Consider the following 19,264-nt stretch of genomic DNA (forward strand, 5'->3'; position numbering starts at 1 on the left):
ACTTAGGGAGGAACTAATCAATGCAAATGATGCAAAGATGCAAGGATGTGTCCTAACTACGAGGCCATTTTAGGTACCTATTTACAAAAGATCTCTCACAAATAGAGAAAAGGAGAAACCCCAATGGGAGAAAAATCCTCTCCAAAAGAGTCAATGTGAGAAACAAATGTACAAGTGATGAAATGATAGATGAATGGAGAACTCATCAATATTATTAAGTCTAGAAATACTTGACATCACAATCTTAAGCAAACAATCCAATAATAATGAAGATTGCATAAAGATGCAATGAAAATGGTAGTAGAATAGTCTTAATCATAGGTGGTCATTACAATTAGGTGTGTTGTACAAGGATGTCGAGGCTACAAGGAACACTTAGGAAAGAGCCAAGTATCTACAAGGACTACTAGCCAAGGAAACCTGATTGCACCAAGAAATCAATTAAAGGAAAATCGAGAATAAAGTGCAAAGTGAATCAACCTAGAGAATGAAGAAATATTGATGTCTAGGAAAACTCAAGTTCCTTAACCAAAGTGTGTCATTGGGCATGCAGCCAATCAAATAAAGCCAAGAATTACATGGTTGGAGAGTTCAAAGAAATGAATGATTTCAAAGAAAATTGAGGAAGCAACCCAATTGGCCATTGAAATCTGAAGGGTTAGAGTTTGTGAAACTTTATAAAATCCCAAAGAAGTCAAGAGAAAAGGTTGTTGATGCAAAGAGAACACTTGTTTAGGAAATTATTGTGCAAGAAAGAGCGATTCAAAGAAAGGCTGTAATGAAGGAAATCTAGAAGGCATAGTGTGTCACAAGGATTGGTGTCATGCCTAAGTTCATTATGTCCATCTATGGGTTAGTACTACGTTCATGGATTGGTAAACTATGATGTCAAGCTTGTGACATGATTTATGTGTTTGTGCTGAGTTGTGATAATGTCTTTTGTGTATGTTGGCTGGTATCATGATTTGTTACGTTTGTGATATGGTCTAAATGTGTGAATTGATTAAGCACAAGCAAGACTCCCCTTAATCATACCTAGTCCCATACATATAACAACGCAACAAAGAAATTCATAATAGAAGGCATCAATCACAATGCCATGGGACTTGTCAGTAGCTGAATGCCAAGATGCAATGGTAAGAATTTGTTACAGAGGAGACTAACAATGCAACCTTGTTAGAATGTAAGGGTTACATTTTGTAATAAAGTGATCTTAATATTAGATATTTAGCTATAACAATGAGTTGTTGAGTGTGTTAGTCACGTGTTTAGTTGTTGAGTGGTTTGGGTAGTTGAATTTCGCAAAGGCTTCACAAAAACTATATTGTAATTAATGTAAAAATCATCCCAAGTGAACTAATAATATAGCAACATATTATTTGATTTAGTATTTTGGATAATTTTCAATATGCCCTTTGGAAACTTGCGTTGCTTCACAAACTCTACAAGATATGAAAATCTCATGAGGTTCATATATTTAAAACTGCAAACACAAGTTATAGTATGCAAGTCATAGACATCCAACTTAACCAATTAAAACAAGAACATCGAAATGATAATTGATTTCACAATATTTTGTATGCATCCCTTCAACTCATAGCAATACAATTGAGACACCAAAATCAACATTAGGTTGTAATCTTTTAATTAAGAATAGGATATCAATATGTAGTCGAATACTCAACATATATTATTGTGAGAATTATATATATTCACGTATTCATTGAAATTTATTTGTTAAGAGGCAGAGTATCCAAAAGCAAACCACAAGTGCCCTTGAAGCCACACTTAAGAAACTAAGGATCATCCATCTACTTCCTCCAAATTGGCATCTTAGGGGCTTGAACCTAGACATCCCAAAGGGTCTTCAACTCACCTAATTTCCCTCCTACACAAAATAAGGCTAGTTGATCCAAAATTTCTTTGGGAACACAACCCTATTAGCAGAGATTAGGAATAATTATAAATTAGACAAGTATCAACAATACAAATTTGAGACCTGCAAAAGCTAAATTGAAACATCATATTCATAGTTAGCTCTTATAACTATTGCCATCAACTTCGATGTTAGAGATAACCCAATTTCCACCACTGCAAGATCAAGGTTGCTAAACTTCCAAGGCCAATCCAATCATCCAATCTACTATTCCATCGAGTCGTCATCACAATGGGTATTCAACTTCACAAGGGTGTGGGTCAAGTGCATAGCGATTACTAAGTCTCTACAACCAAATTTATATTCCTAAAGTTACATTAAACTAGCCATTGTCAATGGCCCTTGCTATGCAGACCATTCAATCAACCCAATCAACCAATTAACCAATCCAAGTCTCATCACACTATAGCTTAATCAAATCATACACACACATATGGATATATGCGATTCTCTACTCTCTAGTTTAAGTAGCTCACACATGAACAAGCATGCATTCAAACAAATACAACACAAACCTCAAACATTTGAGTCACAAATGCAATCACAACGCAATCTAGGAGGGTTGCTACAACACTAATACGCCTAAGCTTGGCAAACAAGAACCACCTTGATGTCAAGGCAACAATGTCCAATTATTCATCAAGATAGCCATCGTCTTGGGAATAACTTGTAATCAATGCAACAACTCACTAAGGCAAGGCAACACTTTCTAGTTATTCGCTGTGACAACCATTATCCCAAATCAACCAAGATGACCATTGTTTAGCTTATTTCACAAACAACCAGCGAGTCTTTCTCTCCATAAGGGTAGCTTATATGGCACACTATGGCCTCAAATTCATGTAGTCATTCTTGTCACCAACTCCCACGCATTTAGCACAAGACCAAACCACAATAGTACACAAGAATCGCAACTTTGGTTGACACCCTACGACTCACAAACTCATAGTTGACATAAACACTTACCCTTTAATAAACATACAATGCTAGCACAATTGACAAGCACACACACATACACAAAGAATTGAATTGCAAGATAATAGCACCGAGCTTCCACGAATCTATCATATTGTATCAACATCAATGGTCAACTAAGGCATATCCCTTCTTGCAGCCTTTCTGGACTCCCTCCTTTAATGCTTCTTACACAGTGTGTACCAATGGCCATAGATTCAACATAACTTAACAAAGGCCCTTCTACCAAGTATACGCTATTTTCAACTTTCCTTTCTTGGACCCTATTGGTCAATTGAGGCAATCCACAAATATTCACAAGATGATCATTCCAAATGTTTCTGGTGTCAGGGAATTACTTGATTTTCAAGACTCCCCATGCCATGCAAATCTCTAGCTATGTTTGATTGTTATCTGCTCAATAGTGCAATCTAGTACGTAATATTACCTCTACTCAAGCATACAAAATTTCTAAGCTTATTAAGTCCTTGCACACTATTCTCAAGTTTGACCTAACTATTAGGTCTTGCAATCACTCGATTCATACTATTTGAGGCTCTTGACACCAAATCATGTTAAATTATTAAAAGATTAGGCTTACAGTTGTAATAAAGCCACCTTAGTAGCAAGTGCTTTCGTTCTATTTTTTAGTTCGCATTTTAGTTTTTAGTAAGTAATGTAATGTTTATCCATTTCGGTGGTTTCTTCTCCAATCTCTATATAAGGAGATGAAACTCTTTGTAATAATCATCTTGTTAATTAATAGAACATTAAAATTTTATGTTATATTAATTTTTGCAATATGCATGTTAAGTGATAAGGCCAGTAGGTATCATCAAGGGGAACTTAAAATAAATCAACATCAATTTTCCAAGGACAAAGAAATAGAAACTCTTTTGGAAATTGAGGCAAAAGAAGTAATATGGAAAGAGAGAAAAAAGATTTGGAAGATCCTATTCATTATTTTGAAAGGAAGTTTGACCTTATGTTAGATATGATGGGGAAGATGTTACATGTAAAGCATATCAAATAGAAAACACCAAAGAACGCAATAAATTCCAACAGTCAGAATAGTGAAAAAAAAAAAATTGAAGTCAATAGCAATAGAAATAATAAGTAGTCACACACAAAGAACCTTGGTTGGTTTTGTTGATGGACCTCTTGATCCTACTTTCATTCAAAGGGAAGAAGTTCCTATGGGGGAAGCACAAAGTTCAATACAAGGTGATATTATCACCTAATATGCAAAGTATAGAAATCTCCCTACAAAGATCTAAAAGGCAATGCATTTAACAAACTTCAAGAATATGAAGAGAACCAGAAGTGGATCAAGACATGAACCTAGACATCACAAGGATTTTTCAAAAAGTCAACAAATGATTGGTGGAGCAAAAGAAAAAGTAAAATTTAGAAACAAATCCCCAAGAAGTCATCAAAACGGTTACAGGACTAGAGAAATCAATGTCTTGGACCCAAACCATCCTAATCAACAAAAGAAGACCCCCCCTCATTGCAAAAAAAAAATAATGATAGCCAAAACAGACTTAGAAAAGAAAATCTTTGCTTCTTATGCAAGGAATCTTGGGATCCCAGCCAAAAATGTTGGAGCAACAAAGCGATGACATCATAAAAAGAGTTGGGGAAATCTAATGAAGAATAAGAAAATAAGGTGGAGTATGAGGAAGTAAACACATCAGAGCCACAAACTAAAGAAAAGATTCCAGTAATTATTACTATTGGTTTTGAGTTTGATGAAATTGTTAGTTCAACAACTAATGATAAGCAATTTGAGTGTGTTGAAACTGATGGGGAATTAGAAATAATGGACTCAGAAGGCAACAGTTCAAAATCAGGTCAACATGAATGGTTTTGAATTAGGAAACTGATTTCCAATCTAATAACATGGATAATTTTCACAATTTTCATTGGGCTCTAAATAACCCACTTTTTGAGATGAATGCAAAGAGATTTATCCAATGGGATAAACTACTTTTTGAAATGGATGCAGAGATATCTCCTTGTTCCAGTTCTACAACTTGTGATAATAGCAGAGTAGCAAAGTGAAAGTTGAATGGTGAAATGGTTCTTCATAAGAAACAAACCCCAAGAAAGTTACTAGTGGCAAAGACAAAACAATTAGCAAAGTTAGGTATGACTTGAGAAGCTTTGTAGGGCCATATGGAGAGTCAAGCAAAGTTGTTTGAAGAAAAGAAAGATAAAGTTGTTAAGAAACCACATCTGCAAGACTTAACAACAGATAGGGAATTAATGATATAGACTGCATCATAAGAGAGATTCAAAGCATTTCCAAGATTGATTTGGGATCCTAGTATCTTTTGAAAGACTCAATCAAGTGAAAAGGAAGTTTAGAAGCATCCTAGTTTACAATTTCTTGAGGACAAGCAATCTTGGGAAAAGTAGATTGCAATGTCTTCTATCTTTGAAATCAAGCCAAGTTAAAAACCATCATGCATTCCCCATGGGCCTTGGGAATTTTGCACTAAGGAAAAGGGATTTTATAATAATAAATTAAGAGAATCATAATGTCACAAAAGAGGCTAGTTAGGTGTTATTAGAAAATGAAATTATAATAAACAGTGCCTCAAGTAGTTAAAATATAAAATAAGGTCTCTTCTAATATTTATTTTTCTTAAATAATTACTCTAAAATATTAATCAAGGGTCATGAAGGAAAATAAAAGTCATGAATTTTGGAGAGAAATTCTATTTAAGAGAGGCCAAGCAAGGAGAAGGGGAGGATATTGAAAAACAATTCTATTATTTTATATCTACTCCATGTTGGAGCATTAAATTTCAATTCAATTACCCTGAGGGAGAAAACCCTCTAGTTCTAGAAATGGAGAATGAAAAAACAAAATTCCTTCGAGTGATTTCATACAGGAGTCCTCATTGGGCTGGACCATTGAAATGGCAGATTGATATTTAGTTTGCACTTGTATTGGAGGGGCATTATGACTGCTGGAGTAATTCTGCACTCTATTTGGGCAGAAATATATCAAGCTTGTGGCTGCAAACTGCTTTAAAGAGTGCACTAACAGCTGGCTATCATCCACCATATCAATCATTGGCATCAGAGCATGATAATGGCTTCCTTATGATCATTGGTCGTTGTTGATACATTACATCGTAGGTGCAGCAATGAAAAGGGTTTCATACAGCTAGTCATTAGGTTCCACATATATAAATTACATCATTATTTCCAGAATAGTGCTGCAAGTTGGGGCATAACTCTGATATACAATGGATCCATATGGTATATGCAACTCTTGTACCACTCTCATTATATGTGACTCTTGTACTGCTGTCATAACAGCAATCTAAGTCTAGATTTTGGCTTGCAGCCCTTTAAAACCACTGTGACAGCCAGGGCATTGATCAATATGGGAAATTCATTATTGGTCCAGACTTGCACTTCCAATTTGGACAAGAGTTTCAAGCAATGCTCTCTAGGATGTGTCCCCTACCTTGGTACCCCCGTCCCCATCCCCGAAATGTTTCAGGGACTCAAGGACTTGGGGTTCTATTGCCCGGGACAGCCCCTTATACTAGCAATGACTAGTTGTGACCTTTTTTCACACATCGCCCCATTGCAAATGGGGACCCCCATTTTTCTGCTTATTTTAGGGTTTTTAGCTCGCCAATCTTCACAGGTTTAGAGTTAGGGGATTTTCAAAGAGTTTTCCAGTACTTCTTAGCTCAATTGGAACAGTTATGATCAGATGGACATTTTGACGTCATAGAAGTGCTAAGGTAAGCCAAAGGACGAAAAAATGCAACTGCTTAGGGTCAATTCTGACAACTTCCTTTTTGTGGAATTCTGCTTTTTTGCTTTTTTGTTTTTTCATTGTTGGCACTTTGGGACCAATCCGGGAAGCAGCTTTTTCACCTGCTTTTTTGCTTTTTGTTTTTTTTTTTTAGCTTTTTTGAAAGTTGACCTAGGATTGGGTCAATCATCTCAAGGCAATAAGGTTCCTGTCTTCAAAATGAAAAGTTTGTATCTCCAAGTATGAAAGCAAGGAAAGATCTCCAGATAGGGCATTGATCTAGAAGTTCCAGACAAATATGGCAATGAGCGAGAAAATCCATAGTTTATGGCAAAGAGAAAATTTCTAAATGGAGAAGGCAGTGTCCTGTGCCAAGCTCAAGTCTGCCATGTCTAAAAAGGAAATGTCTTGAGCCATAGGAAAGTCCGCCAAGGTCAAGGTGAGAAATTGCTTGACAACATGTGAACTTCGCCTTGCACATAGCCAAAATGACATGCAAACTCTGCCCAAGGTCAAGAGGAAAATGACTTGCCAAGGCATGAGTTCCGCCCAAGGTTAAGAGGAAATGTCTTAACTACACATGAGTTCCGCCCAAGGCATAATGGAAAATGTCTAACCATGTGCAAATTCTGCCCAAAACAAAGCAAGACATGACTTGTTAATGCATCAACTCCGCCATGGCTAGAAAGGAGATGTTTTAGGACTTACAAAGTCCACCCAGCATAAAAATGTCTTGACAAAACCTCAACTCCGCCCAAGGTATTATAGAATGGCATAACACATGGCAAAGTCCGCCCACCTTCTAGCAAGGAAATGTCCTAGCAACATATAAAGTTCGCCAAGCATAATGAAAAATGGCATGATACCACATGAAGTCCGCCTAGGAAAAGCTAAATGACTTGCCAATGTGTAAAGTCTGTCAAGATCAAAGGAAAACTCCTAGCACAAGATGAAGTTTGCCATGAATAAAGTTTGACTAAGTTTGAAATACAAGAGAGAAATTTCACCCAGCACCTCGAATATTTTTTTCAACACATGTCAAATTCGCCCATCACTTGGAAAGATTTTTTTTAAACACATGGAGAATCTAAAAGATTCCTTGCCAACACATTCGCCTACATGGACAAGATGAGGATAAATTTGGCTAAGTGTAAAGTGGCACCAAGGAGCAAGAATAGAAACTTTTTTTTGGAAATCTTCTAAAGAGATAGAGTTGCCATTTTGAGGAGGATGAGAAAGAGACTAAGTTTGATGAATCCATAAAAACATAAATATGCCAAAAAAGTTCAAACTTCCTAGCCTTATATCAATTTCAACATGTCATTTCACTTTCATTTCTTCTCAAGTTCAAAAGTTGAAGAGCTCTTTCTGTCCCAAGTTCAAGAAGAAGGAAGATTTTCAAAGGATAACAAGTGAATTTTCTAGGAAAACGGAAGGAATTAATAAAGAATTTTCAGAAGTGAAGGCATATTTACCATCAAAATCAGTCAAAAGTACAATTTTAAAGTTCAAAATCAGAGTTATTGGCTGATTTCCTTCATCTCTTTTTTGTCTCAAACACTAATTTTTCATGAATTTTACTAAGTGTTGAGCAGATTTCCTCCATTCCTAGTCTAGTTTTTTTCACAGAATTTTAATTTTTATGACAGGCTGAAGGTGAAATTTTAGGCAAAAGAATTCAGAATCAGGATTAGAATCTTAGAGTTTATTGAGAGTAATATTCATTTAATTTTCATGTCTCTTTCAAGAGGTCGATGACCACTCAAAGAGGACTTTTGAGAAAGGTTCAAATGAAGTTTGCCAATAGAGGAACGCAGCCCAAGTCCAAAATCACTTCAAAATGGAGAAAGGTTAGAGACACCAACCTTGGTCATGTTGATTTCAAGGAATTTAGAAGAAGAATGTATGGACATTAATGGTATTTACCCACACCAATTGCTCAAAGAATGATGATGAATGGTATAGTCCAAGCAGCCGGCTTTCCACCAGCAGTGGAGTGTAGTGAGCTAATTGTAGAATGTGCAATGCACTACAATGTCCAAGAAAGATAGATTATTACACCTGACGGGAGAGTATTGGCATATCTTGGAGAACTTGCTATCCACGAGGCATTCAGAATTCCAAACTACAACAAAACCTTATTCGAAACCAAGGAGGAAACTACCAGGATCTATGAAGAACAGCTTGAACCTTGTGTGACAAATATCAACAAACTATGGCTTGAAAAGCCCAAGCCTACCTATAAGAGGATGCCAAAGAATCTCCTTCGCACAGATTTCAAAGAAGATTATGGAGATATAATCTTACTGAAGAGCACACGGTTATACTGAGAGGGGGCGGTGAATCAGTATAACAACAATCTTATACCAATTTAAACTTTTTCAACTTCAATCATAAGTATATAACTTATCTTATTAACATATTCATTTCATATCAGCATTCATATGTGATCTAACTAATATGAACACAAATAGAACACAAGATATATACGTGGAAACCCTTACGGGAGAAAACCACGGTAAATCAATGCTTTTATATATTTCTTCTTTTACAATATTTCATAGGCACCAACCCACTAGAGGCACCAACCCCTAACTCTGTTTGTGAGCACCAACCCACTGGAAGCACCAACTCCCACTTCAGAATTCATGAGCAGCAACCCACTTCACTTAAATCTGAAATTCCACCTTTTGAATGTTGCTCTATCAACTGATGATGGACACTTAATTTCTTTCTTCAAACTGCTGTAATGAAAAACAAATCTGTTGCATAACTGACTACAATATCTTCACTAAACTCATATTAATCTGCTATAATATCTTCCTCAAATCTGCTACAATTCTGCTCACATCTCTTTCAGATCTGACAATAATCCTGATATATATATATATATATATATATATATATATATATATATATATATATATATCTGCGCATTAATTTACTTTAAATCTGTACAATAATCTCCAATCTGATCACTATTTTCACCTCAAAATGAACAATAATTCTGCTCACACTGATATAATTTTTACAGTAAATCAGTGACTAAACTTCATATGTATTCATCAATATCTGCCCGTGTAATATCCCTACTAGTTAGAGATCACTGTCCTGCAAAACAGATTGTTAGAATACAACATCTGCCCTTGTAATGTCCCTACTAGTTAGAGATCACTGTCCTGCAAAACAGATTGTTAGAATACAACATATATATATATATATATATATAACTAATTTAACTTGCAATCTAACTTTAAAATACTTAATTACATAATCACAATTCTCATCAATTAAAAAGGATACGAATGCCATACGAAGATATGTCATTAGGCGGCCATGAGGCTCGCCTTCTTGGAACCCATCTTGGTTCCAAGCCCTCCAGGAAGTCGAAGGTGAATTCGACTCCTGTCTTGAATGTAATTTCTTACATCCAAGCCCTCCAGGAAATCGAAGGTTAATTCGATTCTTGTCTTGGGTGTAATTTCTTACATCCAAGCCCTCCAGGAAATCGAAGGTTAATTCGATTCCTGTCTTGGGTGTAATTTCTTACACCCAAGCCATCCAAGGAGGACCCTATGTCCATTCCTTGCCTTGGATGATGCACCTCATCACCCAAGTCCTCGGAGGGGACCGGCCAGATCCGTCTCTTCTTGGTGAACTTAGTCAACCAAGCCATACATATGCATATAGGTATTTAGTATATATACTGCCCTAGGGATTATCATAATCCCTTCCTTAGACTAAGGGATTCCTCCCTATAGCCTCCAACATGTGATTACATTTATAATACATTTTTGCATTTTATTGTTATTTTCCTATTCCATAATTCACATGTGCATATTCCTGATTTAACATGTATTCTCTGCACATATTCATAAAAATGTTCATTAATCAATATTCACTTTTATTTCTTAACATACATTCCTACTATTCCTGATATGTATTTACTACTTATGTTTATACACATTCCTAGGAATCTTTCATTAACCTATGTATTCAGATGTTCATTATTTATATTTATTAATATATATATTAAACTATTCATTGTATTCTTTAATACATATATTAAATGTTATTATTTATATTTATTTACACCTACATTATGGGATACCTCTTACCTGTCTGCGCCCGCAGTCTGGTCTCCAATCTGCAGTTCCCTCCGATCCCTATTTTCCTTAATGTCCGCGTTGTCTTTCCTTTCCCCCCCCTTTTTGAATCTCTGTGTTCATGCCTTAATATATCTTATAGCTTGAATGGTTCGCACCTCTTCATGAGCGATGAAAGAATATCTCCTCCCAACGTCTCTCTATAACAATTGGTTTGCTATCCAAGGGCTTCTGATTAGTTTCCTTAACATAATCTCTTCTTAATTTCCTTAACATAATCTCTTCTTAATCGTTGTTATCTTAAGGAATAACAATTGGTCTTATAATCGCTAGAATACTTAAATATTCTATTTGCTAATTACGATAGCTTTATGTAGATTCATTCCTTTATCGTTGTTGACATAATCGTTGCTACATCTTTTCTTATAATTATTGCTCATCTGATTCAGATGATCGCTGGTCTTCATATCGATGGCTGGTAATCGTTGTTTAGTTGATATCGTACTTCCACATAAGATATCGATTAATGGATGACTTTCGTAGTCATTACTTACTATTCTTCAGCGCTGCTTTATTTGTGTGATACCATACAAATTATTAATTTATATGGTGGCTTATATTAATCATACGATACGTAACTTCTAATATTACTTATATTTCCATATATTGCTTACTGTGAGGGGACAATCTCTGACACCCTCTGTTTGTTGTTTGCTGAAGGCTGGGACTTAAGGGATGAAATTACCTTTAATGTTCCATAATATATTTCGGTGGTGAACAATTACTAATCAATCTAAAACATTGTTTTCAAGCTGGTGTTAAGTATCTTTTTATTAATGATGTGTCATCAACTAGACTCTAATATTCGCTGTTTGTATACAGATAGTTAACTTCTCTACTTCGTATTATTGAGATAATACCGTGTCACCCCATCTTCCTATTCTGCTTCGTAGCTTTCATTCTCTCTTTTATACATGTATTGGCAGACAAATCTGATGCATGTCAGATTGGGTCTGCCACTATGTGTTTATTTAATAGCAATTAATATTGTTTGTAAATTAATATTATATTTAATAATTTATTATTATTGAGATAAATGGTTATTCCTTATTTAATAATTTATTGCTGATAGAAATAAATGGATGATTAATCCGTGCTAAATAAGTGTATTGATATTTAAATTAATTTAATTTTTATGTCTATCTTTTGTATTTTAATTTTATTATCATTTATTATTGAATATATAAATTATGTTGATAATATATGTTAAATTATAGTCTCAGTCGTAACTAAATTGTATCAAGCGCACAGAATACTAATTCTATTATTTACGATTTAAATAAGATTGGAATTTAGTTAGTGTTTAACTAACAGATTAACCTTGCAAACATTTAAGTTGGTTAAAGTTATGAACACCAGTGTAGAGGATCGTGGCTCCACACAGGGGTCACGACCCTATGTGGAACCACGTGGTTCCACATAGGGTCGTGACCCCCTGTGGGGGCACGATTCCATGAAGACAATCGCATATATATTCGCCATCCTCCATATTGTTACTTGGTGTTGGTAGTACATAACAAAACAGATAAAGATCGGTGACATATATATGCATTTGCCTTCATACCTACAGAGACAAATCGATAAGAGACTTAATCGGTTCTTCATTTCTTCGATCTAACTCTAATATACCAGAAATTCAAGCTACAGTAAATCTGATTGCACATAAACAATAACAGTCTATTTTACATTTACATGGTATCAGAGCCTAACTACTTAAGATCCAAATAGACTAAAAGCGAAGTTTACATATCAAATCGGAGATTTCTAAAATGGCAAACACAATCAGATTCGAGGACAGACTCGAAGGAGCAGCAAATTTTGTGGCTTGGAAAGTCAAAATTATGATAGTATTAAAAGAGAACAAAGTGATCAAATTCATAAAAGAAGACAAGCCCGAACCTGCAGACGAACCTGAGAAAACCGTGTGGAATGAAGGAAATGATAAAGCTGTAAAAATCGTGATAGATGCAGTAAGGGATCACATAATACCACTTATATTAAAATATGACAACGCTTATGAAATGTTCAAAACCCTTGAAAGGACGTATGAGATAAACAATCCGAGCAAAACCCTAGCTCTAAAAAGACAGTTGAACCACATAAGTATAAATAAAGGTGAAACAATAAACTCATACTTCATGAGGATAGGTTCACTCAGAGATCAATTGCAAAAACTTGATTATCATGTCGAGAAGCAAGAACTATCAATGATTACTCTAGATGGATTACCTGAATCTTGGGAATCATTCAAACAAGGGATAAATGCAAGGGATAAATTTACAGAATTTGATCGACTAAGGGATGACTGCCTCCTTGAAGAGTCAAGGCAAATGAAAGGGGGAAATCACAAAACTAAAGATGAGGACCTCCACATTTTGAATACCGACTCCCGTAAGAAAGGCAAGAAGAGAAACTTCAAGAAGAGAAAATCCCATCATGGGAAAAGCTTTCATAAGAAAGACATGTCAAAAATCCAATGTCATAGATGTGATCAGTACGGACACGTGTCATTTAATTGTCCTGATAAAGTAAAACAGCAGGCATCATTCGCCAAAGTAGAGAGGAACATAGAACTTGAAGCTGAGAAGTTTGTATTATATTGAGCACTATCAAGTCAAGCTTCAAACAAGTCTAACACTTGGGTGATAGACAGTGGATCGTCAAGACATGTCACCGGATTCAAAGAATTACTAGACTCAATAGAAGAGGGATCAAATGAAGAGGTAACAATAGGGGATGACCCTGCACATCCTGTAAAAGGTGTCGGAACATGTACAATCAGACTGAAGTCTGGAATCTCAATCCAACTCACTGGGGTACTATTTGTACCAGGCATCAAAAGGAACTTAGTCTCTATCTTTGCACTTGAGGATGACGGATATAGAGTCTCATTCATAGAAGGAAAGGTAATGGCATGGCCAAAAAAATCCACCTTCAAAAGAGCACAAGTGATTGGTTACAGACAAGGACACCTATATGAATTGTGTAATGAGCCAAATCAAACCTTACTTCATGAAGTCATAGATCAAGCGGAAATTTGGCATAAAAGACTAGGGCACTTACATTTTCGTGCTCTACCCTCTATGGAGAAATTAGTCACAGGACTACCTAAACTAAAGCCAATTCATTCAGATGTTTGTAAAGGATGTGCACTAGGGAAAAACACTAAAAGCTCTTTTCCCTGCAGTTCTAGAAAAACTAAAGGAGTAATAGAACTAGTTCACTCTGACTTATGTGGGCCTATGTCTGAACCATCACTAGGAAACGCATTATACTATGTAATCTTTGTAGATGATTTTTCTAGGAAAACTTGGATTTATTTCCTTAAAAGTAAAGAATCTGAAGATATTCTTAGGAAATTTAAAGAGTTCAAATCTATTACAGAAAATCACTCTGGTAGGAAAATCAAAACTCTTAGGACTGATAATGGTAGGGAATACACATCAGAAGTATTTAAAGAGTTTTGCAAAGATGTTGGGATTAAGAGGGAGTTCACTGTACCCTACAATCCTCAACAAAACGGGGTTGCTGAAAGAAAAAATAGAACAATAGTAGAAGCGGCAAGGGCTATGTTGTTAGATCAAAACCTAGAAACTGCACTTTGGGGAGAAGCCACTAATACCGCTGTATACATTCAAAACAGATGTCCTCACTCTCATATTGGTGACAAAACTCCTAAAGAAATCTTTACTGGAATTAAACCTAATATTAGCCATCTCAAAATATTTGGATGTCCTGTTTATATTCATGTACCTAAGGAGAAAAGAACTAAATTAGAACCTACTGGACAGAAAGGGATTTTTGTAGGATATAGTGAAACATCTAGAGCCTACCGAATATTCATCCCTGGTCAAAGACAAATAGAATTAAGCAGAGATGTCATATTTGAGGAAGATATAGCTATTAACATAACAAAGAGTTCCATCACACCTGAAATCCCAACTAATTCCATTAATTTGGAAGAAGATTCTCTTTCTGAAACTCAGAGGGAGCATCCTGAGGATATCACCTCAGAACTTGAGAACACTACAACAGAGAATCCCAGGAAGAGACCATTATGGGCCACTAAAACAGTACAGGAAGCAGAATCCTTTGCAGCACCTAGAAAAACAGTTAGAGAAAGCAAAAGACCTTCAAAGTTCTCTAGCTATGTTACTCTAATGACAGACCTAATATATGTTGAACCTTCAAGTGCCGGAGAGGCTCTTAAACAAGTATGGAAGGATGCGATGATAGAAGAATATCAATCTATCTTAAAGAATGATGTGTGGAAAATTGTGCCTAGACCTAAAGGAAAATCAGTTGTATCTTCTAAATGGCTCTTTAAAATTAAGCATGCTGCTGATGGCAGTATAGAAAAACATAAGGCAAGATTTGTTGCTCGAGGCTTCTCACAAAAGGAAGGAATTGACTACGAAGAAACATTTGCACCTGTTGCACGATACACTTATGTCAGAACAATCCTGACTATAGCAGCATCTAAAGGATGGAAAGTTCATCAAATGGATGTAAAAACTGCATTTTTTAATGGAACAATTGAAGAAGAAGTATATCTAGAGCAACCTGAGGGATTTGAGGTAAATAATGCTAAAACACATGTATGCAAGTTAGAGAAAGCACTGTATGGATTAAAACAAGCTCCCGGAGCATGGTACGAAAGAATTGACAGTTACTTATTAGAGATAGGTTTCTCTAAGAACATTGCTGATCCAAATCTGTATTTCAAAATAATCAAAGGTGAAATGTTGATACTCATATTATATGTAGATGACTTATTAATTACAGGCGAAGATCATCTCATTGCAAAATGCAAACAAGAACTAGCTTCAGAGTTTGAGATGAAGGATTTAGGTCTACTCCATTATTTCCTTGGATTAGAAGTATGGCAAAAACCAGATGGTATTTATCTAAATCAAGGTAAATACACCATTGACATTCTAAAGAGATTTGGAATGATGAATTGTAAGCCAATGTCATCTCCTATGGAAACAAACCTACATAAACTAAAAGAGGCTATAGCAGATTCCAAATTTGCAGATCCAACATTATATAGACAGATTATTGGATCATTAATGTACCTAGTCAATACTAGACCTGATATATGTTATGCAGTAAATGCACTCAGCCAACACATGGTTGAACCCAAAGAAATACATTTGGTTGCAGTAAAGCATATATTGAGATATCTACAAGGTACCTTGGACTATGGACTTGTTGTGACCATTTCACACCCTTGTTTTTTTTTGCTTTTTTAGGGTTTGTTTTCTAGGTCTTTTAGGGTTTTGTCGGTTAGCCTTTGCATTTTGAGTGTCGCCAAGGGGATCACCTGGATAGCAGGTTCTGCTTGAGTGAGGTCAAGTTGGTAAGTGCTGAAGTCTGGAATGTCTTGATCCTGAAATTTGGCTAAGTCTGAAAGTCCTGATCCTGAAATTTGACTAAGTCTGGAAACTGAAAAACCTCCAAAAACTAGATTTTGCAATATAACTCCTGGAGGTCTAAAACCACTCTCAAACATCCTGAAAGTATATATGGAATATAACTTAAAGTATCACTTATACTTAAATGTTATATTCCATAAAATTATCCTGACAGAGAGTTCAAAAAATGAAAAATCGCTCCTGACCCTCAGAGAGGGCCCACAGCGAGATTTTGATTTCCTTCATTTTGCAACGAAAAGAGACCAAGTTTTGACCATAAATGGAAAATAAATGACTTTCTCCACCCGCCTGAAGAAGTTTTGACTAGAAATGATGAAGGACCTTGTTGAAAACAGAAAAATCGCTCCTGACCCTCAAAGAGGGCCCACAGCGAGAAATCTTATAAGGGTCATTGCTAGCCTTATTTGGTCGATTTGAGAGGTTAAGAGCATGATGAAGGATAGAATGAGCATAATGAGGTATCTAGACTTGATCAAAGATGATAAATTGAAGGAGTTTTGCCCAGGAAAGGAAAAATCGCTCCTGACCCTCAGAGAGGGCCCACAGCGATTTTCTTTGTGTGCACATTTTTGGACCTTTCTTGGACATGAATTTTTATTCATAGCAAAGAACAAGACGATATCTCCCTTGGCAAAGTGATTTTTAGATGAAAAGTGAAACATTTTGGTCCAAGTAGCAAAAATCGCTCGCCCACAGCGATTTTCTTTGTGTGCACATTTTTGGACCTTTCTTGGACATGAATTTTTATTCATAGCAAAGAACAAGATGATATCTCCCTTGGCAAAGTGATTTTTAGATGAAAAGTGAAACATTTTGGTCCAAGTAGCAAAAATCGCTCCTGACCCTCAGAGAGGGTCCACGGCGAGATTTTCAAATATGCATTATTCTTGCAAGATCAAAGTGATTTTATGATTGGAAGGCATGAAGGAAAGCATGTTCTATTCGTTGAATATAATTTGGAGGATCACCACAAGAAGAAATCAACCCAAAATGAAAAAATTGCTCCTGACCCTCACTGAAGGCCCACAGCGAAAAATCGCTCCAGACCCTCAGAGAGGGCCCACAGCGAGAAACCTAAAATGGGAATTTTTCACCTAAGTTTGAGGAAAGCTAAGGTTAGGCATGGGTTTGAAACGATGTTTGAAAAGCCTTGAAGTGAAAAGAAATCGTTGAGAATCAAAATTTTGGAGGCAATTACAAAAATCGCTCCGGACCCTCAAAGAGGCCCATAGCGATTTTCCAGTTTTCTCTCCTTGGTTTGAAGAATTGAGATAAAATCTTGCTTGGACAGGAGGAGGACGTGATATGTTATGCCTTGGAGGTGATTTGAAGATTAAAAGATAAAGGAATTTGCCTAGAACCAAAAAATCGCTCCAGACCCTCACTAAAGGCCCACAGCGAGATTTTCAAAAAATGCATGTTTTCTTCAAAATGGTGCTAAGGCAAGGTTAGGATAAGGAGAAGAAACCTCCAAAAGCATGATGAATATTATTTTGCCTTTGAAACTTGATGATTTTGGTCAGAAAATGAAAAATCGCTCCTGACCCTCAAAGAGGGCCCATAGCGAAAAATCGCTCCTGACCCTCAGAGAGGGCCCATAGCAATATTGTTGAAAATCCTCATTTTACCTTGCAACAACAAAGCGAATTTGGATGGAGTGGATAAAGGAAGGATGTTGCTTAATGACGAATGAAGTTTCAATGAAAAATGATGAAGAATCAAGCCTAAAATCAAAAAGTCGCTCTTGACCCTCAAAGAGGGCCCATAGCGATTTTTCAGGATCCTCTCCTTTGTTTGAGGAATTGAGACCAGATCTTGTGTGGATAGGAAGAAGAGATGATATTTTATGTCTTGGAAGCAATTTGGAATCCAAAAGATGAAGGATTAAGAGCAAGATTGAAAAATCGCTCCCGACCTTCACTGAAGGTCCAGGGCGAAATTGGTGATATCCTTCATTTTTTACATTATTGAGCGTTGATATTCCTTAAAATTCACCAAGTTGCTAACTTTGAGGCCTTTGGAAAAGCTAAATCAAATTCGCATTAAATCAAAGGCATTTTAATTTAATAAATTAATTTTTAGGCCTTGAAATAATCAAAAATCCACTTTGGAGGCATTAAAATTAATTTTCAAATTTTAAATGAAGGTGAGAGCTCAAATACATTTATTTGCTTTTACAAGCAAGTCAGCCTTCTTTTGAGGGGGATTTTATTTCATTTCCATTTCCCTTTTGGCAAGTCGGCCTTGGAGGGAATCAAGGTGAGCGCTCTATATATTGGAGGTGTTTTTCCACAATTCAAATCATTCAATCATTGCCTTAAGATCGAATTTGGAGAGCTAATTGGAGGTGTGAAATCTGGTTTGCTTGGAGCGAATTTATTTCAAGTGTTGAAGACTAGAAGGAAGTGGAGTTGATTCTTTTGAAGGCTAAAGGAGGCGCATTTTATCCAAGGGAGAACTTTGATCTACATTTTGCCTAGCGAAATTCATCTATTTTTGCATCATTTCTTAGAGTTTAATACTCAAGAGGAGGTATGGAAAAATCATCTTGACACCCTTGTTTAAGGTTTGATTTTTGGGCATTTGTTTTGGAAAAATCTAAGTATTACATGGTTAATTAGGAAATGATAACTCAAGATTTATCATGAAGTTTCCTAATTAAAATCTTAAATCTTCCTTTTAAATTTAATTTCTAGACTTCAAGATATATTACTAATTTTGAAATGTTGTGTAGGTATCAAGATGGCGACTACAAAGTCCGGAAGATCTACAAGTCGGCAGGTTCTCATCAAAGAAGATCAAGCAAGGATAAGGACGGCCTTCTTCGGTCAAGCATCATCATGACTAACCTCTTCCAATCCAGCATTCCAAGGCGAGGTACATCATCATCCTGCACATCAAAGACAGAAGAAGTTAGAGCAAGGGTTCGTTGAAGAAGCAGATAGTTTCAGAAGAGTTAATTAAAGTTAGCTTCTCGGCAACATCA

General features: G+C 36.0%; 1 protein-coding gene across 4 annotated transcripts in view; it reads right to left on the reverse strand.

The window, feature by feature from the left end:
* Positions 1-19,264, reverse strand: part of LOC131067122 (uncharacterized) — a 146,010-nt gene that overhangs the window by 60,716 nt on the left and 66,030 nt on the right. The window contains exon 5 of one of the 4 annotated variants that reach the window (XM_058002055.2): positions 9,651-9,785. The exons of the other annotated variants lie outside the window; for them this stretch is intronic. Within the exon in view, the coding sequence (XP_057858038.2) occupies positions 9,778-9,785 (8 nt within the window). The 3' untranslated portion in view covers positions 9,651-9,777. Of the gene's footprint in view, positions 1-9,650; positions 9,786-19,264 lie in introns of those variants that run through there. 4 annotated transcript variants of the gene reach the window in all.

Source organism: Cryptomeria japonica, chromosome 7 (assembly GCF_030272615.1).
Source record: "Cryptomeria japonica chromosome 7, Sugi_1.0, whole genome shotgun sequence".
Classification (NCBI taxonomy): Eukaryota; Viridiplantae; Streptophyta; class Pinopsida; order Cupressales; family Cupressaceae; genus Cryptomeria; species Cryptomeria japonica.